This window comes from Panthera uncia, unplaced genomic scaffold (genome assembly GCF_023721935.1).
Source record: "Panthera uncia isolate 11264 unplaced genomic scaffold, Puncia_PCG_1.0 HiC_scaffold_180, whole genome shotgun sequence".
Lineage (NCBI taxonomy): Eukaryota > Metazoa > Chordata > Mammalia > Carnivora > Felidae > Panthera > Panthera uncia.
In genome coordinates, this window is record NW_026058470.1 from 13 (window position 1) to 27,994 (window position 27,982).

Below are 27,982 nucleotides of genomic sequence, written 5' to 3' on the forward strand. Positions count from 1 at the left end.
GAGCGAGCCAGTGGTCCTCCCCGCAGGCCAGGGAGTTGCCTGAGCCCGGGGAGCCTGCTGGTGCTTGCCCTGGCCAGTCCAAATGTCCCTGATGCCTGGGGACACGTGTCCACGTGGGCCTGGAGCCCTCCCTTTCTCCTCCCAGGGGGCCTGAGGCTCTGAGTGCGGCCCTGCCACGGCCAGTCCCAGGAAGGGACGTAGAAGAACCGGGATCCCCTTTCACTGAGGAAGAGCCCAGAGAAGTCACACAGTTGCTGAACAACAGAGCCAGAGAGCCTGTGCTCTCTCATTAGCCCACACAGCCTCCCCCAGGACATCTCCTGTGGCCAGTGTGTGCCCGTGCGTTTGAGCGTGTGTGTGCATGCGTGTGTGCACGTGTGCGTGCGTGTGTGTGTGTGTGTGCGTGTGTGTGTGTTTTCTAGGTGCAGTGCCTGCCCACAGAGGCCAAGCAACACTGTTAGCCTCCTGGTCCCACTCCGAACACACCAACACATTTCCCCCCAGGGCAGGGACAGCATGGTGCCACCCCGCTCCTCACAAAGGAACCGGGAGGGAGGGCACAGCCAAGGTGCAGCTCCAGTCACCGGATGCCCGTCTCTGGAGGACCTCACTCTTGGGATCTGCCTGGCAGCTCTTGCAGTGCACTCACTTGATTCCTGGAGCGTCCAGCAGGTTGGTCAGGCCTGTCCAGTTGATCTGCAGGTGCTGCAGGGGCAGAGGGAGGCTGTTAGGCTGGAAGAAGCTAGAAGCCCAGGGCTGGGTCCCTCTGCCAAGCGCCTCACACCTGCCAGCCCGGGGAACCCAGCCTGCTGGTGGTGGTGGGACCTCTGCAGGGGCGTCAGGCAGGTGAGGGCACCTCTCAGTCTTGCTTAGGCCTCGGCTTGGGTGGCTGGGGCCGCGAGGCCCGCTGCTCTCCTGCCAGGACCACACGGGAGAGCAGGGCACACGGCCACAGGCCGGCCTGGACTGAGAGGTCTGGGTTACACCGTCTCCACCTCGGTCCCCCTGTGTGACCTCGGCAAGCCACTCTCCCGAATGTTTCCTGGTGTCAGGGAGAGCAGAGCCGAGCACCTCAGGCTGCCTTAGATGACATGAGACGAGCAGTTGGAGCAGCCAGTCTCGCCGGCCTTCGGCAGTTCCATTCTGGGACTCAGACTGGCTCCTGGGGCCTAGCAGGCGAGTGCTTTCTCACAGGGAACCGCAGGCCTGCGTCTTTCCCTGGGACTTACTGGCTTCTGAAGGAAGAACACCGTCACGGCTCCCACGAAGGGCTTGTCCACCAGGAGGGGCTCCAGGATGATCCGCAGCGTGCCCTGCAACTGGGTGGGCACAGGGGGCCAGTGTGGGACCTCAGCCCCACTCCCCCCTGCACCTGCTGTGCTCTGCCGAGGCCACCCCCAAACATCAGGGCCACCTGCTGTTCCAATAGGGACCACACTTGGGAAACAGAAATCTGCACACAGCTGTCACGCCTCTGCCAGCTACCAGGGGCCCCGAGCTAGCCACCACTGCCTTCCACGGGTGCAGAGGGCAATTTACTTTACCTCTTGCTCACGTTTCAGGCCAGCCCAGCCAGTGGGGACCCAGCTCCCGTATTACTCCTCTACCACAAGAGATCTCCACCTCCTCCTCCAACCGCCTCATTTCTAAGCACTGGTTCTGCATCACTCCATGAACAGAACCTTTCCCTTCCCTGGGCAGCTGATATCACCCTGGGGGGACTGTACAGAGGCAGGTGTGGGGCCATGGGGCCAAGCAGCAGGTTAATAAGGCCTAGTCACCTCTTCACGGCCAGGCGACCTCAGGCCTGGAGTCCCTTGGTCATCGTCAGCCTGTGTTTGGTGTCTGCACCTTTTCTGCAGCCTGCTCCAGCATGAGCCCACTTCCCCCTGCCCAGCCTCCCACCCCAGGGGCAGGAATGGGGGGTGGGCAGTCCCACCAGGCTCCACGTACCTGGATCCCATTCACGCCAGCCTGTATCTTCTGCAGCTCTGCACTGATCTCACAGTCCCCGATGTAGCTGAAAGTGGGGAGGGACGAAGGGCAGGTACACCACTCAGAGAGATCAGGAAGCTTGCCCAGCACCACACAGCCCAAGTCCAGGCGGCCAGCCACCAAGCCTGAGCCCTGTGTCACCTGGATATGGCCTCCCTAAAAGCCTTAGCCTTTCTCAGCTCTGCAAAAATACCGACGTGAGCCCAGACCCTGGGAGGCAGCTGCACCGGTCCTTTCACCCAGGTGTCTCATGAATATCCCTACCTCCGCCCACAAGGGCGGTGACTGTGGTCACCACTTTGCCCTGTGACACCCCGAAGATGTGAAGTGGGGGCTCTCGATGAACATATTACCCAGTCCTCCGCTACTGCTGTGTGCCTGCCCCGTCCCTGTTCAGGTCTCTTCCCCAAGGACACAGGAACCTGAGTCTAGCTGGCAGCACTTACCAAGTAATGGGCACAGGGAGCCCAGATGGGCGCCTTGGAGGGTAAGGATCATAGGACTCTGTCAAAGGGTCCTCTAAGGGGATAGAGAGCGGGGAGGCTTTAAATATCTGCAGGACAGGCAGAGAAGCTGGGTATCACAGAAATGCTGAGTACCCTCTGAAGAGCAGGGGTTGGAGGGGGGGGGGGAGATCTGTCTGAGCTGAGAAGCTAACTGAGTGCCAGACAACCTGATGTGCCTTAACTATTCATGCAAGGATCCTGTGGCAAAGTTTTGGAGCCAAGAGTGACCAACAGCCAATATCATCCCAACACACTTGAGACCAGCCCTCAAATGGGGATGGGTGTTCCCAGAGTTGACTCTTGTCTTCCCAATATGCTCTCGGTGCCAGCCTCTGGGCTAAGGACAGGAAATGAGGCACTGGAGAGGAATGGCAACAACCTGGAACTTTAGGAGTTGATCCTTGGTCCTTTAAAGCACAGTTCAGATCTCACCACCTCCAGGAAGACTTCCTGGATTGAATGTCCCTTCTCTCAGACTCAAGCCTGCTACAAACATCATTCCAAAGAGGCTCCTTTGCCCAACCCACTGAACTAGTCACTCATGTGTCTTTGCATCCTTGTTTTCCTGAGGTGCAACGACTCCAGTTCTCCCACAGATTTCTCACAGCCTGTGCTCAGAGCTCCCTGGGCTTTACCACAAGTCCCCATATCTTCTTGCCATACTTGCTCCCTCTTTCTACACGCTCTTTAAGGCAGCTGGTCTGACCCTCCAGGTGACTAGCCCTGACTTCCAAGAAAGTTCTGCTGTCTGGGCCTTGGCACCCGGAGCATGCTTGGTGCCTAGTCTTATGGGAGGAGCTGGGCCTGGGCTGAGGGTCAAACAGCTGTGGCTTCCCTGGGACCATCCATTATTCCTGATAGTCGGCCCTGCTCCAGCCCAAGGTGGTGTGGATATGTCTGTTGTGAGGCGCTTTCACACCCCAAATTCGAGTGTAAGTATGCTACTCCGTCCTCAAACTGACTGTTCTCACACAGGGTTCCCTTGTGCCCTACACCCGGCCCACAAAGGCAAGAGGGCTCACCATATCTGCAGGTCCAGGACCACCTGCCTTCGGTTGCGCTTGTTAGTGTGTGCCTTGACGCCGTTGACCCTGGGGCACTGGAAGAGAGGCCAGAGGGCTAGGTCAGCAGGGATCTGGCAGCAAGGGATGGCTGCTGGCCCCTCGCCCAGCACCGGGCTTTGTCCCCAACAACCAAGGTGGCCTCTGCATTCCCGGGATGAGGCACAAACAGAAATTCACACTGCTGCATCTGTCCTGGGCACTGTGATACTTCCCTCCCTAGAACGCACACCCTTTCTTCTCTCTCTTAGTGCAGGTATTTACGGAGTACCTGCTCTGTGCCAGGCACTGGACTGGGGAGAAGGCCAGGAGCAAGATGGGCTGAGCCTGCCCTCATGGGTTGGAAGCCCAGCAGAGGAGACAGTGGTGGGGGAGGGTGTGATGAGATTCAGCCCCTTGCTGTCACATGGGGATCTGGAGATTTCAGGAGCAACCTCCCCTGGTGTGGGCAGAAGTTAGTGAAGGCTTCCTGGAGGAGGAGGCATTTAAACAGTTCTGGCCTATGAGTAGGAGTCGGCCACCCAAGGGCAAGGGAAGAGGGCAGGATCCCTGGCTGTGGGATCTGACCCTAAAAATTAAAGTGCCCTGCCCTTGACCCAGCCCTCCATGACCCAGGGTCATGGTCCCCCAGCCTCTGGGGCTGAGGGCTGAGCTGCTAAGTAATGCCTCCTACCCCAGGTCTCTTCGCCTTCTGTTAGGAGGCTATTGGGCATTGGAATGGGGGTCTGATTATTATTTACGAAGAATAAAAAGCAAGTATCATTTGAATTTGAGTTATAGTCATGCTGAAGTAGTGAGGGTTGAAGTTCACTAATGTTTGCAATCTAGTTTGAAATGCATTTTAAAAAAAGATGATGAGGTGGGGCACTGGGGTGGCTCAGTTGGTTAAGCGTCCGACTTCGGCTCAGGTCATGATCCCGTGCTTTGTGGGTTCGAGCCCCGCGTCGGGTTCTGTGCTGACAGCTCGGAGCCCAGAGCCTGCTTCGGATTCTGTGTCTCCCTCTCCCTCTCTGCCCCTCCCCCGCTCACACTCTGTCTCTCTCACTCTCAAAAATAAATAAATGTTAAAAAAAAGTTTTTTAAAGATGATGAGGAAAAATAGATGCATGGATATGTGCTAAAGCAAAATATAGCAACAGGTTAGCAGTTGTTTGATTCAGATGTCTCGTGGCATAATACTCTCACGTCTTCTGTATGCTGGAGATTTTTCACAATGAAATGTTGGAGAAAAAAATTCGGTCAACCACACTAGAGGATATTCCATTATCTTTCTGTTCTCCCCTTAGAAAGTGCCATTTACAAATGCACTGTCACATGAAAAGCCTATCCAAGAGTATGGAACCAAAAATGCAGGGGAAAAAGTATTAATAGGGACATCTCGAGTGGTTTAATTAAAATTATTATGTAGTCTTTCCACAGTTTGTGATATGTGTGGTAGGTCAGCTTTTTTAAATATATAGTTTGCTGTGGTTTATTTTTGCCATTCTTTCTCATATTTATTTAACATTTATTTTTGCCCTGATTTTATATTTTTATTTTTTTATTTTTATTTTTTTTTTGAGAGAGAGCGAGAGCACGCATGTGAGCAGCAGAGGGAGAGAGTGAATCTTAAGCAGGCTCCACGCCCATCATGGAGCCGGACACAGGGCTCCATCTCATGACCCTGAGATTGTGACCTGAGCTGAAATCAAAAGTCGGACGCTTAACCGACTGAGCCATCTGGGCGCCCCATGTTCTTTTTCTTTCCTGTCGAAGCTTCAGGCCACGTCCACCCTGGTCTCCAGGGCCTTCGTATTAAAGACCCAGAAAAGCCAGTGGAAGACTGGGGAGCAGGGCGGGGCACTGTAACGGACTTCCCACAGCCTGGAGCCTCTAGGCCTGCTTCTGTTGTGACAAGGGACAACTTCCCAGCAGCATCACATCCCACAGGCATCGGGCTGTGTGGTAAACACAGCAGTCTGCCGGCTCCTTAGCTCTTAGCCTGCTGAATCCTTCAAATGCCAACTCAGACATCACCCACTCCCGGCAGCCTTCCCTGACTACCCCATTCCCCTCCACTCCTGAATTCACGCATTCCTCTACCATTGTGTGTACACGGCCCTGTTGAGGTCCACCAGTTTATACGTCCGCCTCACACAGGACAGAGACCTTTGTGAAGGCAGGCGCATAGCCACGCCCATTTCTGTCTATGGTGTCTCACTCACAGCCATGTTCCATAAAGTCTACATGAACGAACCAGGGAATGGACAAATGAACCAACAGATGCTGGGACAAGCCAGTCCTGGCTGAGTCCGAGTGGCATAAACCAGAATCTCCAGGGCTCAGGCGGCTAGCGGGGCAGAGTTGGGACACGCCCTGGGGCAGGCAGACGGCTCTCAGCAGGCTGGCCTGCACTCTGGCACCTGCCTGCCCCACAGCAGACCACATGCTGGGGCCTCTGATTTCCCCAGTGATGGACATCACAGCAGTTCTCTGCCTGGAGGATGCTTTTCTTTTTTTTTTTTTTAAGTCAACTCTACACCCAACATGGACCTCAAACCCATGACCCCAAGATCAAGAGTCATGTGCTCCAGCGACAGAGCCAGCCCGCCAGGGGTTCCTGGGATGAATTTTCAAACAGCAAAAATAAGACTCACAGCAGTGGGGCACTTTAGGGCAGCAGGAACGGGGCACAAGGGTGGACTAGGAAGCTGTCAAGAATAAGGACCTGATGTTGGGTATGTCAGATGCAAACCTCACCTATCCTGGGTCACCTATTATCTTCACAGAACTAGGGTTGGGCTTGTGATGCTGCTTGCGAGAACCAATCATTTGGTACAGAACTATCCACTGTGTTGAGGCACTTCCTCTCTCCGTGAAGGTGTGCTCTCCCAAGCTGATGCCTTAGCAAGCATGACTTGTACATCTTTGTATCTGGCCGACTGCCACTGCCTGGCATGTTTCCAAAATTTGGCTGAAGAAAGGTGGACTTATTTCCCATCTTTCCTTTTTGTTCTCTCAGAGCCAGGCTTCCTTAGACCCTGCAGAGACGGTGGGGCCGGGACTCAGGGGTGAGGGGTCTATACCGAGGCTGAGAGGCTGAGAAGGGCAGGTGGCAGCCAGGCCCCCAGCAAGGTCCCCTGGGATGTTCTCAGTCAGGAGCGAATGACCTGGGGCAGGGTTTGGGACAGAGAAAAGGCTGCAGAGCAGATACAGGCTGCCCCTCCTGAGACATCACCCACCTTTTGTCACCCACCTTTTGTCCAAAGTAGAGCTTGGTGAAGGTGAAGGTCTTCAGGTGGATGCTCTTCTCCCGGATCTTGGGCTCGAGTTTCTCCCGGAACTTGTTCTCCATGATCATACTCAGGTAGGGCCAGATCTGAGAGATGATCTGTGACCACAGGAAGAGGCTCTTGGGGGTCAGGTCTGTTTCCCCCACCCAAGACCCAGGGCTACCCAGAACAACCTGGCCCCGGGGTGGGGGGGGGGGTCCCATGGCCCTTACACTGCAGCACCCACAGGCCTGTCTGCCCACCCATCCACGCAACTGTCCATCCATCTATCCATCAAACATGGCATAACTACAACAGTTGTTCTCACTCTGGCCCAGGCAGTGGGACCCCAAGACTTGGTGCTGTTTTGCAGAACACCACAAAATGGTCACTCAACTTAGTATTATGAAACTTTTGGTTCACTGCTAAAATGTAAGCTATCAGAATCAACATTGTGGTGTAACCAGGAAGGAGCAGGTGCCAGAGGCTTAAGGAAAAAGAATCACAGAAGAGAAAGTTAAATTGCTTCCTGTGGATTTAATTTTTTCTAACAATCAAAAAAAGGCTGCCTTGGGCTGATCTCTGCAGAATGACTCATGGCGTGGGCCTGGAAAGTAAGCATGGGACAGGGGAGAGGGAGGGCAGCAGAGAGAGGTCATAGTTTAAAGATGCAGTTCCTGTTCCCCAGACCCAGCATCGGAGGAGCCCGAGGCTGAGAGGTTTCAGGGCACCACTGCCTCCATCTCTCTCAGGGGCCCCGTTAGGGCTGGTTCCATCTTCCTGCCTCACTGCTTTGTCGTCTACTGAGTGCATCCTGAGCATGAAGCTCCATGGGACACACTGGGTGCCCCAGTGTGTGGTTTGTCTACACAGTTGTCTCCCCACCTGTGCCCTGAACTGAGGGTGGGAGCCTCATCCTACAGTCACATGTCCCCAACACCTTGTGTGGGACTCTGTGTGTCAGTGTAAGAAAGCAAGATGTAACACACGAGGGCACCCATGAACTAGGGGACACAGGCAGGAGGGACTCCCCTTTGTGGGCACAGAACAAGGTCTGTCCCAGGGGCCCTGGGCCCAGCATTAATCCACAGAAATCTGGTCACTCCTCTGAAAGCAGCAACCTACTTCGTCCAACTTCTACCCATAGGCTGGGAGCAGTGTTCTTTTTTTCTTTTTTTTTTAAATGTTTATTTATTTATTTATTTATTTATTTTAATTTTTTTAACGTTTATTTATTTTTGAGACAGAGAGAGACAGAGCATGAACGGGGGAGGGTCAGAGAGAGGGAGACACAGAATCTGAAACAGACTCCAGGCTCTGAGCTGTCAGCACAGAGCCCGACGCGGGGCTCAAACCCACAGACCGTGAGATCATGATCTGAGCCGAAGTCGGCTGCTTAACCGACTGAGCCACCCAGGCGCCCCAAATGTTTATTTATTTTTGAAAGAGAGAGCAAGTGAGCGAGCAGGAGAGGGGCAGAGAGAGAGAGGGAGACACAGACTCTGAGGCAGGCTCCAGGCTCTGAGCTGTCAGTACAGAACCCGACGCAGGGCTCGAACCCACAAACCATGAGATCATGACCTGAGCCAAAGTTGGACACTTAACTGACTGAGCCACCCAGGCACCCCTACTGGAAACGGTTTTTGATCCACACGGCATTGACATCTTTGGTAACACAGAACTATCAACTTTTGCTCAAAAACCATCAGGAAGTCTTTTCTTAGACCTAACTTAAGTCATTCCTGCTATGGCTGTTCTAACCAGAACAGAGGCAAGGTTCATATTAGAAAAAGTCCTGAGTCAGAATACTTGAGTGGGTGGGAGGATCCACGAGCTGTCACATTTAGGGGACAGATGTGGGCTGTCCAGATAGGGGCCAGACTCTGTTTCCTCATCTGTAAGAAAGGGCTAGACCCAGAGTTGGAGCCTGGGGGCCCCCCTGAGGCATCTGGGAGCAGAGCCTGCTGGGAGTTCCCTGAATGATCTAATAGTAGTCACACCAGTGATGACAGTGTTCATGACGTCCCAGGCACTGTGGGGCACTCATTACCTCATTAACCCTCACAGCCTCACAAGGCAGGGACCGTAATTATTCCTGTTGCACAGATAGGGGGAACCAGCTCTGAGAGGTGAGGCGGCCTGCCCAGGGTTGCAGAGTCAGTGCTGACAGATCTGGGCTGGAGACCAGGTAAAGTGTGGCCATGGCCTTCCTCCCTAGCAAGCACTGATCTTGGCCTCATGGGCCACTGGGGGTGCTGCATTTTTCTCTATACTTCTCTGTGTTTTCTAACATTTCAGCTGTGGCCATGCATTAGTTTCACACTAAAATAAATTTTGTTTTCTTCTGTTTTGTTTTAAATAGAATCATTGGTAATGAGAAGATCCGGGAGGGTGGGAAGGGGAAGAAACCGGCAGAAGGCAGCCGGCAGTTACTGCCAGGAGGCCCCTGTCCCTGTGCGTGGCATCGCTGATGCCCCGTCCCCGGGGTCCCTCAGCCTAGGGCCAGGAGGATGAGGCCTAGAAGGAAGCCAGCCCTGCCGGACCCACCCCGGCCTTACCTTATTGGCCCACTCGACCCGCTCCACATCTGGGAAGTGGATCTAGGGAACAGAAACCCCAAAGGTAAGTTAGACTGAACACCTGCCCATCCCTGAAAACCCAGAAGCACAGCAGCCGGGCAAGTCCCCGCTCCCACCCCACACGCACCTCTGCTCTTCCTCCCCGTCCAGCACCCACTTGGCCAGAGACTCAGCCAGCCCTGCCCCGGAGCGCACCGTCTGGTGCGGCAGGCAACCAGACCGTACCAATGCACGGTCAACACTGACACTACTGGGCTTGGAAGCCCTGCACATAGGTGTGCGGTTCTGTAGAGACTGCTCCTCTCTCCTGCCCCCCCCCCCAACTGCGCCCTGCAGCCCACAGGCTGGAAGGGCAGGGCTGGAACCCCGTCGCTTGCTTACGCAAATAAGACCTTCCTTCCCAGTGGATACACACAGTCCCCACCCGGGCTGGCCCAGGGTACCACCCGACTTCGTTCCTTGCCTTTCCCTCCTCCTTATTCCTTTTAATGCCACAAGTAATCATGGACTCTGGAGAAAAACTAGAAAATACAGCTAAGCAAAAGGAAAAATATTTTATCACAGAATGCCAAGGGACAACCACCGTTAACAGGTCCAGCCTATTGCGGAAACAAGGCTATGTAGTTCCCACAGAAATTGAAGTCACCGTGTGTTTTGGTAGTCTGCTTTTTTCCACCTAGTGTATGTAGGATTGTATTGATTCCTAAGGTAACAACTGCCCGTTTGAAAGCCATTTTCATAGGCAACTGGAGAATGGAAGTGTCCCCCTCAACTCCCAGGAGCCCCTCCCCAGCAGGCCAGATCTGTGGTCACATAGGGGAGCTTCCTTCAGGTCACAGCCCCTAGCCACTGTGCCTGCCGGGTGAGTCCTGCCACTTCCTTGGGTCAGGGAGGGAGCTTGGGGGGGGGGGGCTGGGGGCAGGTGAAGCAACAATCCTACTGGCTAACCTTTGCATCACCTGAGGGTGTTTAAGCCCTTCCTTGCAAGAGTCTTAGTCTCTGCCAGTGTCTGAGCTTCTCATAGACCCCCGCCCCAACCCCCAAGGTTTTCAGGGACAAAGGGGTAAGACTGTAGTGGTACCTGGCACAAAATAGGGATCAGTAAATGGTAGCAGTGGCTACCATCACTGTCACCAAAGTCCTCTGAGCACAAGGCCAACTCAGGATCAGATTCATGGTGGGCATTGGAACTCCCAAGGTCAGGAAAGGAGATGTGTCCATGCAGTTCACACTCCTAGTGCACACCAGGCCCTGGGCTGGCTCTGGGGATGCCCTGAAGGCCTAAATGTAGACCCCGGCCTAGACCACTTGCCCAAGAGGAGAGCCATTCCCAAAGGAGTGATAAGCAATTCAGTCCTCTTAAGGAGTTTTTAACAACCTTGAGAAGTCAAAGAAGCCCGGCGCTTCTGAGACTCCTGGAACATTGAGCCATCAGGAATTAGGGTCAGCCCATCCATTTCAGCTGGGGAGAAGCAGCCTACTCACCACCCATTCCCTGCTGCTGCCCTGGGTCAGGTCCTAAGCTGGTAGCAGGCAAATGGAGGGTGAGACCCTTTCATTGCTCCCTATCACACTGCCCACTAAAGCACACTAAAGAAAAAGCTCCTGCACGTGGGGCTGAAACAGACATCCCCACTGCTCTTTGGTTGCTCCACTCATTACTATCTTTGACTTTATTTCTTCCAGGCAGCCTTTCCTGATCTCTCAAGTCAGAGACAGGTGTCCCTATTATGTGTCTGCTGGTTCTCCTTTGAGACACTTAACACACCTTAATAGACCTGCTTGTCTGCCTGCCTCCTTACTAGACTGGAAGCTCTCGTGGGCCGACTCGGCCGTGTTCCCTATTAGTGCCTGTCCCTGACACATGAATATCTTAATAAATATTTGTGGAATGAATGAATGCATAAATGTATGCAAGGCTCTTGCCCTCAAATAGCTCCTAGGCTGGCAAAGGAAGCAGACAATAAACAGATCATTCCAAGTACAGGATCAATACCAAGGTGTGGGGAGTGGGACCCCCACAAAGGAGAAAAGTGGGTTACAGCTGGGCTTTCACTGGCACCTTTGTCCCTCTGCTGCTCAAGCCTGCTGGCTGGACCCTTCCCTCTCCTCCGTCCATCCTGCCCCCTGCACTCCCAACCTACCCCGGGGCACATCTTATGTGCACACCCCTTCCACCGACCCCCTGACTCTCCAGGGGAGGACCCAGAGGAGGATCTGTACCCCTGGGAACTGGGTTCTGATCTCCTGCACCCTGGAAAAGTGATCCAGCTTGGCAGGTCTAACCCTGGCCACACTTAGGAGCCGGCTGAACCAAGATTCCTGAGCTGCCTCACACCTACTGACTCACAGTGTTTCAGGGTGGGGCCTGGCAATTTATTTTTAACAAGCTCCTGGCAGGATTCTGGAGTTCCATCAGGGTTGGCATCAATGACCAGCCCGCCCCTTCCTTTAGATGGGCCCACACTCACCCTGACAATGCAGACAATAGCGGGATGTCCAGGGCCTACACTGTTTTCATGGTCTCTTGGCCAGCTGCACTTGTGTTGAGGCTCCCTGCTAAGAGATTCCCCTAGAAAGTGAGTCTGAATGCCCTGACAAGAGCAGCAATTCAGGCCAGGAAAGGAAGAGGCCATCAAGTCTCTACTCTGCCTTAGGCACCCTGCTGGCTCTCCCTCGGCCTAAATCTCAGCACCTATCGTGACTCGCCAGTGAGCTGATTCAAGAGCCAAGCCACCTTCTCTGTGATGGCCCTAGAGTAAGTCCTGGACCAGAGGATGACATCAGAGTGATGGACATTTAGGAAGCAATTACTCAGACCCAATGTTCCCTCAGTTTGATGGAGACAAATTAGTCATATTTCCATTATAGTTGGCCTTTTTTTTCCCCTACTCCAAATTCTCAAAGTTATTGCATGCTTTTATCTATTGGCTTTATATTTTAGCTTTTCCACTTAGGTCTTCAATCTGTCTGAAATTTTTTATAGCAGATGAGATAGGCCTCTACTTTCATTTCTCTCCACACTCTAAGGCAGCAATTTTCTAGTATCACATACCAAAAAAAAAGTCTATCTTTCCTCCTGACTTGTGAAGTGACTTCCCTCATATGTCAGCTTCTGCTGTGTACTCTGGTGTGTTTCTGAACTTGGCATTGAACTCTGTGGTCTGATTGCCTGTTCCTTGTCAGTCTCACACTGTGCTAATCACTCTAGCTTTGCAACATGACCGGGGTTGGGTGATTCCCTCTGTTAGCTTTTCTTTTTCAAACTGATTTAGCTAATAGGAGTTATTTATACTTCCATATGAATTTTGGAATCTTGTCAATCTTCCCTCCAAAAAATCCTCCTGGATTTTGATGGTTATATTCCAGAACTTATAAATTTGTAGGAGAAATGACAGCTTTACAATATTAAGTTTTGTAGCCATGAGCAGAATATTTCCCTTTATGAATCACATTAGGTTGCACTCACATTTGAGATCATAAACCTTTTCCTATAAAAATCCCATATATTTTTGTTAGATTACTTCGTGGGTTTTGCAGTTATTAAAAATGGTATTTCATTTTCTGGGCAACTTTGTTGAAATTTGTTGCTAGTTCTAACTGTTCATGAATTCGCACAGATTATTTATACACATGAATAATCTCCAGTAACAATTTTTTTCTTACCTTCTCTTAGTTTGTCTTTTGGTCACGCCCAGTAGCAGTGATCTCGAACAGCTCTACCTTGTTCCTGGCCTCAAATGGAAGTTTTTCCATGAAGCGTGATTTTTGCTGTAGAGTTTTAGAGGACAGCCCCTATCAGGTTGAGGAAGCTCTTCTCAATAACTTAATTTGCAAGGACTTTCATTATAAATGGGTATCGAACTATATTCAACACGATAGATAATGAGACAATCATGTAATTTTTTCCTCTTTGTCCATTAATGTGGTGAACTTAACTGATGTTTGTTTATAAAACAAAACCATCTCTAGTACTCAGGAAACGCCCCATTTGAAGTAATACATTTAGGTAGCCTGATATCTCATTTAGGTTTTATACACTTAGGATTCAAAGTGATACCTACAATTTTCGTTCTTGTGCAATTCACACCCAGTTTTGGTACAAAGATCTTACAATAAATTATAAAACTAGTGGGACAGCTTTTCCATATCTTCCTATTTTCTGAAACAACCTGTAAATAATAGGAATTATCTCATTTAAAAGAAAAAAGAAAAAAAAAAGGGTGCCTGGGTGGCTCAGTCCGTTAAGCGTCCAATTTAAGCTCAGGTCATGTTCTCCTGGTCTGTGAGTTTGAGCCCCGCATCAGGCTCTGTGCTGACAGCTCAGCCTGCTTCAGATTCTGTGTCTCTGTCTTCCCCTCCCCCGCTCATGCTCTGTCTCTCTCTCTCTCAAAAATAAACATTAAAAACAAAAAAAGGAATTATCTGGTCAATGAAGTTTAATGCATCTTAGCTATAAAGCCATCTTGGCCTGAGGCTTTTTGGGGTAGGAAGTTACCATTCCTCTTTTTAGTGGTTAATGGTGTATTCAAGGTCTACTTATCTCTTATTGTGGCAATTTCAGCATTTATATTTTTCTAGAAATATAGTTTATATAGGCTTTCAAAGGTATTGATATATATTTGCTTATAATATTTTATTATTTTTTAAATGTTTATTTATTTTTGAAAGAGAGGAGTGCGAGTGGAGGAAGTGCAGAGAGAGAGGGGGGGGACGAAGGATTCTAAATGGGCTCAGCGCTGACAGAAGGGAGCCTGATGCAGGGCTCGAACTCAGGAAATGTGAAATCATGATCTGAGCTGAAGACCGAAGCTCAACGGACTAAGCCACCCAGGCTTATAATATTTTATTACTTTTAATCTGCTTTATCTATAGTTATTTCTGCATTTATCCCATATTTTATTTTCATCTTTTTCTATTTTTTAATAGGTCTAGCTTGACAAAGGTTTTGCCCATTGTATTGATCTTCTCAGAGAACTAGCTTTAGTTGTTAATAGTTTTCTTTCCCCTTTACCATTATATTAACATTTTTGTTCACTTTCATCGTTGTTTTTTATTTCCTTACCTATTTCTTTGATCTAAACCTGTTGCTCTTTTATGTTCTTGGAGTTGAATTTATTTTCAGTTTTTGGTTTGTGATAAATTCAAAGTTTAAATTCCCTATGATTTTTGGCATAGTGTTTTCATTATTTACCTCCCATTTTTTTGTCGTTTCCATGATGACGTTTTAAACAATAATTTTTTACAATAAGTACTATTTTTAAATATTTAGGCATGTGAGGTTTCTAACACTGCTTATTGCTTTCTGATTCCATTTCTTTATGGCCTGCACAGTCTGTAGGATGGCAGTCCACTGGAATATATTGATAATTCCTTTGCGGCCTAGTGCATGATTAATTGCTAGGGCTGTTCCATTTATGATCAAGTTATTAATCATGTCCTTTGTAAAAAAAAAAAAAAATATCGTGCCCTTCAAAAATTCTTTATCCTTGTTTCCTCCTTGCCTACTTCTCATTTTCAGAGAGGAATGTATTAGAGTTTCCAAGTCCAACTGTTGCTTTATCTTCTTCCCTGTGCAGTTCTGTCAGTTGTTGGGTTTTTTACTTCAAGTTTATATTATGCAGCATATATATGTCCATGACTGTTATCTTTTAAAATTACTATTCCTTTTATAATGACAGAACATCCTTGTCTTTAGGATATATCTGAGTTACATTCTACTTTATCTGATATGAAAATTGCTACTCTAGCTTACTTTTGTTTCAAAGTTGCCCAGTTTTCCACCTTATTTTCAAACTTTTTGAGTTCATGTGATCTCATGTCATTTAAAACTCACCTTAGTCCCTTTTTAGCTCCATTTTACAGATAAGGAAACTAAGGCTCAAAAAGGTTACTTACAGGCACTAGCTGCGGAGTGCCAGAGCGGAATCACAGATCCAGGTCGGTCTCACCACAAAGTCCCTGCCTGTCCACCCCACCCCTCTCACTCCTCTTAAGAAAACCTTACATAGTATTATCTTTTCCTCTTTTATAGAAAGTCTAATTTAGCAGAGGGTTGCCCTCATGGGACCTGAGTCTTCATTAGCAGGCCATGCTTTATAGCTTACAAAGGACATTCTACACTTTCATTTCATCCTCCTAATACTCCATAAGGTGTACAGCAAAGCTACAATTATCCTCATTTTACAGATGAGGAGAGGCTCAGAGACTAGTTGGTACCTGCCAAGATCACCCAGGTGACCAGAACTCAGATTTCACCCGCATGTAATTTGAGCCCAGCCTTCAAGCCTTTTTTCTCCCTGCCTTCTCCACCTGAAGTGTCAGCATTTGAAGTGCATTTCTTAGGGTCAAAGTAGTCTTTGTGCATTTAAAATTTCACCTCTGTAAGCCTTGGTTTTCTCATCCGCAGGATGGGTACCATGCTACCAATTTCACAGAGCTCCTGAGTAAATGAGACAATGCAAGTGCTCGGTACCTTCCCTGGCTCAGAGTAAATGCTCCAGAAGCTGTTACTGTTGTTGGCAGTTGTATAGACCCTGAAGGTGCAGACACTGACGTCTTTGTCCTCAGGTACATGCCAAGAACAATGTCACCTGGGCTATGCGTCCAGTTCTGTCTGACCCAAAACCCAGCAAATTCTCTACGGGCTCCCCAGGTGCCTGCGGCTCTGCACTTTGGGAAACACTGAGAAGAGAGACAACACAGTGAAAGCGCCTGAGGCTGAAGGAGGACCACAGTTGAGTGTTGTTTCCCCGGCCTCTGCTGATTGGCTGAGGGATGCGCCCCTAGATAGGCTGGGCCCAATGCCTGTGAGGCGCCTGTGTGAAGCTGTCCAATGAGGGCGCTCCACAATGAGGCGGGGCAAAGGGACCCAATCAGAGCCTCTGTGCATGTCTTTCCCTCAGGAGGTAAAGGAAGGGAAAGCTGAAAAAGACGACTGGTGGCCCACTCTCAGACTGAGTCCTAAAGTCACCGGAACTTTGGTTCCAATACCTCACAAGGCTGGGAGTCTCTGACACCAGAGAGCAGGGAGACATCCACGCCTCCTGGCAATGCAAAGGGCTACACTCAGGCGGGTGTGGGCAGCGGTCTTAAACTTTTCCTTACAAAACCACCACCCGGAGACCTCGTTAAGACGTGGATTCTTAGTGAGGTCCCTCAGAGATTTCGATTCTGGGAACTGAAAACTTGGGGCAGGAACCCGACAGCTTGTATCTTTAACAAGCTCCCAGGTCATTCTGATCACAGTGCTGGGGCGTGTTGAAGAATGAGTGGACAGTCCTCCCTAGGCTAGGGGACCCGCTCAGACCCTGGGAGAAGGTGACTCCTCCGCCCCCCTGAGGCTCCTGACGAGGGCTCCAAAGTCACAGCTGTCACTTTGTCATCAAATTCTTACACTCCAAAGTCACAGCTGTCACTTTGTCATCAAATTCTTACCGGCAGCCTATGGACCTCAATTCTTTTACAAAGGGAGTATCTTTTGTGCCACGAGGAGCAAGGGAAGGCAAGGGCTAGCAGATGAAAACACAGTATGATGAGTCTGCCTGGCTTTGGGCGCTGCTCAGGCCCCTAAAAAGGTGAGCCACTTCCACCCGGTAGCTGCTTTCTACAGCCAAGCAGCAGAGGTAGGACGTGCCACCAGGGGCCCTGAGGAACAGGGTCTGGTCCTGACCCCCTTTCTGCAGCCTCAGGTTTCTCCCCATTGAAGGAAGTGAGGCTGTGATGCCTATGCTGCCCAGGTCTACAATCAGGAGACAATAAACGCAAATCTACTCTATATGGAGACAAATTAAGAGCTCTAGCAAGGTGGGGCGTCTGGGTGGCTCAGTAGGTTAAGCGTCAGACTTCGGCTCAGGTCATGATCTCACAGTTAGTGGGTTTGAGCCCCATATTGGGCTCCGTACTGACAGCTTGGAACCTGGAGCCTGCTTGGATTCTGTGTCTCCCTCTCTCTCTGTCCCCTCCCCACTCACGTGCTCTCTCTCTCTCTAAAATAAATGAACATTAAAAAAAAAAAAAAAGAGCTGTAGCAAGGTTCATCCCCCTAGAACATGGACACTATCCTGACTGCTATATTACAGGTGTGAGCACTTACCCAAAGAAGGCCTGGAAACTCTTAAAGTTGCCCAAGCCCGTGGTCAAGTCACCAAGACCTTAGATGCCTGCTTTTGCCCCTCAGAGAAACTTAAGTAGACGGGGCCTCGGCACCCACCGAGAGCCTCCCTGTGCTAACTTACATCTTGCTGCTGTTAGTGTGCTTGGGCCAAAGCTTCCCAGGCAGTGGGCTCATATTTTAATGACAGCAACGTTTTAGACAATGGCAGTAATGAGAGCTCAGAGAAGAGATAGACTGTAAAGCAAACTCAAGTCAGAATTCCAGGCTAGCAGAGGCCACCACAAAGGCGCCACACATCAATGCTTCATCTCTAGGTGGTCGTGCTTTACTTCTTAAACCCTTGAGGAAAAAGGATTCCACAGCAGTGAGGAAACGGAGCCAGAGTGATGGCTGTGTCCAGCAGCGTGGAGCCTAGGCAGGCCCCACAGATGGACTAGGAGGCCTGGACACCAGCTTTGGGCCACCAGACCCTCTCAGGAGGCAGGGAGATTGGAGGGCTTCACTTAAAAGGCCTGCGTGTCACCAGGTGAACCCGGCTCACTCCCTGTCACAGGGATGGTAGCTCTTCCCATGGGAGCAGCCGTGTGCAGACACACAGACACAGAGAAAGAGACACACAGACATACAGAGATAGAGTATGTTCCTGTGCCTCTTTGTATCTCAAAGACCTGAGACACACGCTCCTGTCTTTCGAGATAGATTCCTTCTCTGTGGTGCCTATTCAGTGGTTCCTCCTCTACCAGAAACTGGTCCCTCATTTCATTCACTTGTTTTCTGGTGAAGAACAGCCTTCGTCCCCTTTTCTCTGTTCTTGGGAGGTAAACATTTAACCTTAAAAATTGCTTTTAAATCTGTCCACTCTTCTGCTTAAAATTACCCTGCTAAAAGTGCTTTAAAGGAAAAAACATTTTGCCAACTTGAAGTTCCATTTAGTGCTGCTCTAAAATCCATAGGCTATTTAACAACACACCCAGCCTGCAGACTGGCCCAAGCCAGCTGGACCCAGTAGAAGGGGCGGGGGGGGGGGGGGGGGGGGGAGGGGGGGGGGGGGGGGGGGGGGAGACACTGAGCAGATAAAACTCCAAAGGCAGTCACCGGCCATGAGAATACTGGTGCCAAGAACCTGTCACCATTTGCTGAGGAGTAAGGGCTTGGAGCATAGAGGGACTACCTGGGCTCTAGAGAGTCTTTGTTTCAAGGAGGCCTGAGTGTAATGCTAAGTCTCCAGACAGTTCAGTCACACAGTTAGGTTTGGTAGTGCCCAAAGGTTAACAAACATATCCTCTTGCTTATCAAACTAGTATAGGCAATGCCTCAGAGATACTGCAGGTTTAGTTCTAGGCCATTGCAATGAAGTGAATATTACCATAAAATGAGTCAAATGAATTTTTTCGTTTCCTATACGAAAGCTATGTTTACACTATACTGTAGTCTAGTAAGTGTGCAATAGCATGTTTTAAAAAAAGTACATACATTAATTTAAAAATATTTTATGGGGCGCCTGGGTGGCTCAGTCGGTTAAGCGTCCGACTTCGGCTCAGGTCATGATCTTGCGGTCCGTGAGTTCGAGCCCCGCGTCGGGCTCTGTGCTGACTGCTCAGAGCCTGGAGCCTGTTTCAGATTCTGTGTCTCCCTCTCTCTCTGACCCTCCCCTGTTCATGCTCTGTCTCTGTCTCAAAAAATAAATAAATAAATAAATAAATGTTAAAAAAAAATTAAAAATATTTTATTGCTAAAAAATGCTAACCATCATCTGAGCTTTCAGGAAGTCATAATCACTAATCACAGATCACCAAATATAACAATGGTGCCAAAGTGTGAAACACTGCAAGGATTACCAAACTGTGACACAGAGACACAAAGTCAGCAAGTGCTGTTGGGTAAATGCACTGATAGACTTGCTCGATGCAGGGTTGCCACAAACCTTCAATTTGTAAAAAAAAGAAAAAAAATGCAATTATCTGCAATGCATAATAAAATGACGTACACCTTAAAAGACCAAAAAATGGAGGAGCGCCCGGGTGGCTCAAAGGCCTGACTTCAGCTCAGGTCATGATCTCACCGTTTGTGAGTTCTAGCCCTGCAATGGGCTCTGCGCTGACAGTGTGGAGCCTGCTTAGGATTCTCTGCCCCTCCCTTACTTGTACATGCGCATAAACTCTCTCATCATCAATACATAAACTTACAAAAAAAAAAAGAGAGAGAGAGTAAAAAATGTAGTATCGATGCTGTTAAGGCCACAGTGAAGTGGGAATGAGAATCTTTAAGTTGTTCCCAAGCCTTGACCTATCAGTTTAACATGTAGGAATCCATAGCAAGGAACTTGTGAAACTTGAGACTAAGATTCATGCAGCATGTGAGGAACAGATTTTTACCGAGCCCACTATGTACTAGGCACCAACTGAGGAACTGCAGGTACAGATCGGAGCAGGAAACACACCTTGCCTCAGAAGAGCATTCAGTCTGGAAGAAAAGTCAGATGCAAAAATAGGTAGGTGCAAGTCCAGGAAGGAAGTGGGGTGACACAGGTTCCGGGTGCTGCGGGGGCCTGAGGAGCAGTGTCTGAGATTGGGGAGCCTGAGCTTGGATTTGAAGGAAAGGACAAGGGAGCCCCTGGCAGGTCAGAGGGAGAAATTCCAGACAGACACAGGAAACACCCCCACCTCTGCTAGCCACATGAGTAGGACAAACCTGAAACAACTGAGATAATCAATCAATGTTAGAGCAATCTTTTAAGCAGTGTAGGGTATATTCACATTAAGGGTATCATAATCCTTAAGCATGTTTTTGAACAATGTTATAGAATGTTAAGAACAAAAAAAAAAATAAGAAAAAAAAGGGTGCAAGTTTTTTAAGAAACCATGTTTGTATACTTTCTATACAAAAGAAGTACACACAAATAGAATAATGTTATCTCTGGGTGGAGGGACTGTTGGTTCTAATTCTTTTAGGCCATTTCCAAATATTCTACGATGGGAATACTTCCACTTGACAACCAGAAAAAAAGATTTTTAATCACTTTTTATAACCAGTTACTTAAGAAAGTAAACATGACATGGGCAAAGGAATGGAGTGGGTGATTCTGGGGTCTTGAAACATCCTGTATTTTCCTGGCTCTTTCCTCGGAGTGTCTGGAGGTCCTGGCACCCTGCAATGGGGTTTCACGGCCAGGAGCGGCCACCCTGAGCTCCTAGAGAGAGAGGGCTTGCAGGAGCTGGGCCCTGACTCCCAGTGTGGCCTGAGGGGGTCACCTCTCATACCCTTGGCTTGAAAGGCAGGGTAAAGAGAATGGGGCTTTCCCCTTCCCCTTTAATAGTCCCCACTGGGACAGAAAACACCTTTTAACTCTTCACTATTTGCAGTGAAGAAGGAGGAAGAAGGAAATCACTTTCCTCAGGCACATGTGAACACTTTGGGGCTACAAGCTCTAGGTTTCCTGAGATGAAAAACCCCTGGAACTCTCCCAGGAAATAACTGAAGGGAGGGGTAGGAGGGTCAGGAAGGAGGAAGGGAAGGCAAGGCCGAATCTCCTCTGTGTGGCTGGGTTGTGACCTTCAGGCTGCAGCCCACACCCTCCAGCGGCCCCCCAGTGTCATTGGGAACATTCCCACTCAAGTGCCAGCTCAGCCTGCTGTCAGGCCAGGGCCAGGAGACCCATGGAAGCTGGTGAGCAGCTCTTCACACTTCCTGCACGCTGGACAGGGGGCCACAACAGAGGAGCAGGGCAATGGCTGTCCCCTTCTTGGCCCTGATCCTTGTCTACCACGTGACCTTCCCATTACTAAGGTCCTCAGGTACTTAGCTGGGAGACAAGACTGCTGTGGACACTTCTGTCGCAGAAAAATTCAGCCCCTTCTACATAAAGCAACGGGAAGCCTCGTGTGAGTTAGGGTATCACAAGTTGCTGTCCCAGAATCTTCTCACCCCAGAACGAGATTATGAGCTCAAGTGACCATACCTACCCACAGTCCCCATCCCTTTCCCCAGCCAACATCACCCAAGTGTTGCTTTGTGGGCCACTTCCAGCCTGGGTTAGATCCCCTCCCCCAGGCTTTCTCAGAGCCTTGCGCGGCCACCTCATAGGACTGATCACACTGTATCAGGAAAGCCTGTTCTAGCGGGTCTGAATCACCATCTAGACCAGGGGTTCCTTGAGGTCAGGGACCAGGTGTCACTCATATCATTAGTCAGCCTGCAGCACCATGCCTGACACATTGCAAGCCCTCGATAGATGATTCCTGACTGAGTATAGGAATGAACACATGGATGCCTAAGATCCCTGTGCTGGGCCTGGAGGGCAGACGCCCACGTTCTGTCTCTTTAATTGCCCAGCCATGGCCCGAGACATGCTAAGTTCATAAAGCATCACTAAGATGTGGGGCAGAGACTCAGGGGGATGACTAAATCATGCTGTGCCTCTTCCTTCCTGAGGACAAGCCTGACTCCAAGCCATATGCATGACCTCATGGGACTGCAGGGACCCCACAAGTAAGTCCCCTAACTCCAAGCAGATCCCACAGCACTGGCTCCAAGAATTGAGCTCAATTGAGTGGCCAGCCCAGCTCAGAGCTGTCATTGCATTTACTTCCTCTAATTAACAAAAGTATCAGAATGGGACAGACCAAGAGCGCCTGGGTTCTGGAAGACTGCTGTTCCACCCACAGAAGGAATGTCAAACTCAGCCCCAGGAAAGCAAAGCACTCAACCCTGGTCTTCAACCTGAATGATGCACAGGAAGGCCTGGAGGGCAGTATCCTGGAGACACTGCCGGGAGCCCTGGAATGCTCACAGCTTTGTGTGAACAGTTTTCCCTGGTGCTTGCCTCACCTGATGTCCCCAGGGCGCACCCAGTTAGATGATGGGTAGGCAAGAAAGACTGCAGAACCCGGTCCTGTGGGTGGGTGGCACTACAGAAAAGCCAACTTGGGACTGATTCATGATGACAGACTCCTACAGCTGAAAAGACTCCAGAGGGCATCTCCTGGAGTCTCATCATTTTCAGAGGGGAACCAGGGACCCAGGGAAGACAGGGGACCTTCTCGAGTTCCCCTGGTGAATGAGCATCAGACTCCAGGTCCCTACCAGCCACCACATCACCTCAACCCCCACCCCCATCCCAGCAGATACTGAGGGTTAATTGTCTCTAACAAAGCTGCCAACTGATTGCTATCAGCTGGCCGGAGAGCAAGTCCGGCTAGACGGGAGACCCAGACAGACAAAATGCCAGGCTTTCTGATAGTTCTTCCCCCACTCTACTCAGTCTCAGGCCTTCATCCCCCAAACCTGGGGCCAGGCAAGGCTCTCACTGAGGTTCCCTCAGCACACCACACAGAGAACTGTTGTGATAGGGCAAAACACACCTCTGATAAACCAGTCAGGTTTATCAGGTTACTGAGCACAGGTCAAGGGCTTGATGAATATCCTGAAAGGGCACGGGGCCTTGAAGGAGAAATCTGGTGCACAAGGTCAGGAGGGCAGCCGGCCAAGCTTCAACCAGCCGGCCAAGCTTCTGCCCAGGCCTCGAGGAGCAGAGCATCGAAGGGACCCTGCAAAGGATCTTGAGGAGCCCAGAGCATGAAGATCAGAAGGGAAATGACTTCTGGAGCGCGGTCACTGGAACTTAAGGACCTATAGGAGCAGGTCCCAGAAAGAGCCAGGGGCCCGGGATGGAGTCTCACTGCCATGTGCTACCCGTTCCCCTTGCTTGCTTTGCCCTCTGCAGCCACTGGGGGTTTCACCAGCTCTGCAGTGGCAAGGACTCCACTTTTGTCACTACCCGGTCCACAGTCCCCAGCCCTGGCAAGATGAGCTAATGGAAGATGCTCCTCATTCCTTGAAAAATATATCTAAAAACTGTGTGCAAGATATATAAAAAAACATTCGCACATGAACAGTGAGGGGCAGCCATTCCTCTGTTCAGAGGATGAGAAGTGGGGACAGCTCGGCCTGCTCTTTCCGAGTGGCCAGGCCATGTTCACAAGCCAAGAGGACCCACGGCTTCTTCACTGGTGACCCCTCGCAAAGCAGAAGAATCCTTTATTCCAGCTCTCTCTTCCCTGGAAGGGACCCAGAGGGAGGGCAGGGCTGTGTGAATGAAGCTTGACCAGAAACAACCTCCTTTTATAGGTGGGGACGCTGAGGCTCAGGCTGGGAAATGAATCTCTAAGATCCTTTCTTATGATGCCCTGGGGGCAGCAGCTTGGAGCAGTGTGTTGAGGAGTCTCACAGGCAGGGAACATTGCTCCATTGAGAACTAAAAATGCCCACTGTGGTCCGGCAGGGGAGACTGGCTCCAGCTCAGCCTGGCCTGGGCCTCCTCTATCCGCTCACAGGGGCTTGGTGCAAATTAGAACAAGGTGCTCTTTCTCAAGCAGCCTGTGGGCTGGATTCCCCACACTCTCCCTTCAAGACCCTCAAACTTTTCTTCAACTCTCCCCAACTATTGGTTTGCCATGTGTTAATTTGTAAAAATATTTCTTGATACCAAAGGAGGTCATAAGCCATTGACCCCACTTCTGTGCAAGAAGTCAATTCTCAAAACAGGGAGGACGGCACACTGAAAGGTCCATATATAAGGATAAAGACACTGGTGCTGTGAAATCGTGGGCAAGGGTCATGCTGCCCCCACCATACCCAGAGCCATGTCTCTGTCTTCATCAACAGTATGCATTCCTCACAACAGGGAGAGAGTATGCAACCAAGTAGCTTCCAGGTTTTCCACATCATCTCCCCGTTTGGCAACCTTCCCGAGGAGGCAGGGCAAAAAGCCCACACCTGAATCTAGTTGCGTGCTCTACACAGGTGTTCACGCAGACGACCAACCTCCCCAGACCTGCTTCTCATTCTAGATGCCCAGCTCCCCAGATTAGAAAACGCCTTGGAAGATTCCTGGATCCCTCCCTCACACTAATCTAAGGCCACCAAGCACCCAGAGTCCCACTCTTACACATCTATTGTACTCCTCCTCAGTCCTCAGTACCACCATCTTGGCTTAAATCAATTTCTCATCTTGTCTCTCTTCTCCAGCTTCACTCCCCACCCCCCATGCTGCTTTTTACAGCATCTTTCCAAAGCCTTCCAGAGGCTCCTTGTGGCCTTCAGAATCAGGCCCAACTTCCACCAAGCCCGCCTCAGTTTGGCCCCTGTCCATCAACCCTTACCACACACTCCAGCTGAACCAATCCAAACCATATGGTGCTCCCTCATATACTGGCCATTCTGTGCCTCCATGCTGTGCTCGAGAGCCTCCCCCAGCCTGGAATCCCCTTTGCAGCACCACTGCCTCAGTCCAAAATGTAATCCACATCCTGGCTCACCAAACTAGCCAGCCAAGCCAGCCAGGAGAGTCTGAAGACTGCAAGCTGAGGCCAGACTCCTCCCAGGACTCTGCCAAGGCAACAACAGGCTGTGGTCTGGGGACATTTTGATATGGAAACAAAGCCAGATGTCCTTTGCTCCATGCTTTCAACCCTTGACTGGACCCTGTTCAGACTATCTCTGGCTTCCCTGAGACCTCTATGGCAATTACCTACATGCATCCACTTCCTGCCCCAGACTGTCCTCTTGGAAGGAGAGACACCATCACCTTCCTCTGTGTGTCCCTAGACCCAGCCGGGTCAGTCCTGGGGTATGGTTTATGAGATGAGGTAGCTTCCTGTGTTGTCTCACCCATCAGGCTGAGCTCCCCGTTGGCTAGTTTCATGTTGCTCCTGGTGTTCGTGTGCAGGGGGGCAGGTGATGGTGGTTGGGGCATGTCAATGCCCCCACAGGATCTGATTCTTGCCTCAATTTTGGAAACATTACCTTTTGCAAACAACTAAGTGTCTACAGGCCTCCCTAATACAAGAAGGGGCAGAAAGAAAGGGCCGTCTCCTGGTGAGGACTCACAAGCTCCCCCTCATGGATTGATGCCACCATGGGGTCACAACAAAAGTCTAGCAGGCATCCAGTACTCCCTCGACAATAAGCAAGGAGCATGGATAGGCCCAGGCCTGCTTTCTGGGTCCACATCTTTCAGGATCACAAGCCCCCAAAGAACAATCAGGATAATCAAGTTTGGGAGACAGGCTGCAAATACTGTTCCCACGGCTGCTACCATAGAAAAGTTGTCATTGTGATTATTGTGCACCCTTAGCGGAAGGTTTGGGCCCCCTCACCCTCAATATATGTAAACCAATTTACAAAACTGTATGGTCAATCCATATATTAAATATCAGTGTTATGAACTGAACCATATTCCCCAAACTCATGGTGAAGTCCTAACCAGGACCCCGGAATGTGACTGTTTTTGGAAAGAGGGCCCTTAAATAGGTGATTAAGTTAAAATTAGGTCCCATTAGGGTGGACCCTAACCCAATGTGATTGGTGACCTTAAAGGAAGAGGAAATTTGGGGACACCTGTGTGGCTCAGTCGGGTAAGTGTCTGAATCTTGAAACTCTGGATTTCGGCTCAGGTCATGATCTCACGGTTTGTGAATTAGAGCCCCCATCAGGCTCGTGTTGACAGCTTGGAACGCACTTAAGATTCTTTCTCTCCCTCTCTCTCTGCCCCTCCCCTGCTAGCTTGCACATGCACGCTGTCTCTCTCAAAATAAACTTAAAACGAAGAGAAAATTTGTATACAAATATATAGAGGGAAGACCATACGAAGACATGATGGAGACAGCTATCTACAAGCCAAAGAGAAGCCTCAGAAAAGGCAAACCCTGCTGACAATTTGGTCTTGACCAGTTTCCATTGTTTGTGTGACTGGGTTTGTGTTTTTGTGTTTGTGGTATTTTGTTATAGCAACCCTAGCAAACGAATATAGTCAGGCTTAATTTCTCTCGTTTTAAAGATAAACATAAAACAGATCTTTCTAATTGGTTCTTCTCACAAGCACTTTGGAGGCTACTGTCATGGCCTGACTGAATTTTAGAATACGGGCCTCAGGCCAGAGGAAAAGAGGGGCCTGGGGGCCTCTGGACATCTCCCACTGTGGGCCTGAGTGTGTCTGGAAGAATCAGAGAAGCACCCAGAGGGGTAGGTTTGCCGCAGACCAAGCCTTGGACCAAACACCCTTCTTCCAGTATTTCCCAGACTCACCGGATCCCAAGATTCACCCAGGTGCCTCAACCCCACCTGGGAGTTGCCAGGTGGGGCTCTGAACTTGTTTTTGTTAAGTGGGCCAGGTGATTCTCAGGACCAGAAGCGTTTGAGAAACCCTAATACAGGCCCTTCCACACCAGGAGGGGGGTGTGTAGTTGTGGAGTGTGAGTATGTGTGTGTGTCCGGGCAGGTCTGAGCATCCCACCAGGCGGAGGCAGGGAGAGAAGCTCGTGATCCAGCCTCCCAGCCCACCCTTCAATCCCATCTCTAGCCCGCCCCCTCCCTCTGTCCGGACCTCTGCGGAGGCAACTAGGCTGAAGTTTCTGTCATTGCTGTATTGGCGGATCCGTTTTGCGCCTTGCATTCTTTCTTTGAATCAACAGGTGAGTGGAAGAAATAAATGCCTTTTGCTTCCCTCCCGAGAAACTTTGCAAAGTACCAAACGCCCTTTTTTTTTTTTTTTTTTCCTGGGTGTGGCCCGCCCGTAACTTTTCTCCCAGGCTCTGGGCCCTCAAATGAAACCTAAGTTCCCCGCTCCCCGAGCTGCCAGACCAAGAGGCGGGTATGAGGCTGAGGGACGTCGCGGCGAGGGGTCTGTGCGTCCTGCTTGGTGGGGCACCAGGTATTCGGATCGTGGAGCGCCGCCCCCAGCTCCCCCGGTGACAGTAGGTTCCTTCCGAACCTCCAAAGGCATCCATCCCACCTCTGCCCCCCTCGACCCTGCTCACCCAGGCCGGCAGGTGCTGGCCCCGCAGTTCGCGGCTAATGAACTGGCGTTCGTTGTCTAGGAATTCGAATGCGGCCGCAAGACGCCCGAGCTTCCCGCGACGGTTCCTGCGCCACCACATCCACAGCAGAGCGCCGAGCAGCAGCCAGGTTATGCTGAGCCCCAGGTAGCCGGCAAGGTAGACCGGCGCCAGGTAGAACAGCACTCGCGCCACAAAGGTGTACAGCTCAGGCAGCAGCTGGCTGGACAGGCGCGGCTCGGGGCTGGGTGCGCTCTGGCTTCCCTGGGCACCGGGGGCGCTGGGGGCGCCGGGCTCCTCCGCTTGCATCTCGTCGCCACCGTGTTACCCTTTCCCAGAGCTTCACCCAAGCTCAGGTCCACGCGTCCTGACACCAGGGCACATCGGGCCTCCAAGCGCGAGGACCCGGCCGCCGCGCCGCACCTGCCCTGAGGGACTCGGACTCGCTGGTGAGGTCTGGGCGCTCAGTTCCAGGGCTTCGCTGCCGCCACCTGGAGCGCGGGATGTGCAGATACGCGGCGCCGCAGCACTTAACTCCCAACCAGAGCCTTGGCTCGCGACGTCTCCGCCCCCAGAGGCGGGCCCAGGGAAGGGGGCGGGGTCAGACCGTGGGCGGGGCTCCTGCGGGGTTCTGAAGAGCA

General features: G+C 50.7%; 1 protein-coding gene across 1 annotated transcript; it reads right to left on the reverse strand.

The window, feature by feature from the left end:
- Positions 1-649: 649 nt before the first annotated feature.
- Positions 650-27,809, reverse strand: LOC125917406 (extended synaptotagmin-3-like; the record flags this gene model as incomplete). Its single annotated transcript, XM_049623617.1, has 7 exons — positions 27,324-27,809; positions 9,372-9,413; positions 6,798-6,932; positions 3,524-3,600; positions 1,954-2,020; positions 1,230-1,319; positions 650-705 (listed from the first exon to the last, which is right to left on the reverse strand). Coding segments are annotated over exons 1-7 (794 nt in total), but the record flags the coding sequence as incomplete, so codon positions are not given.
- Between the last annotated feature and the right edge of the window lie 173 nt (positions 27,810-27,982).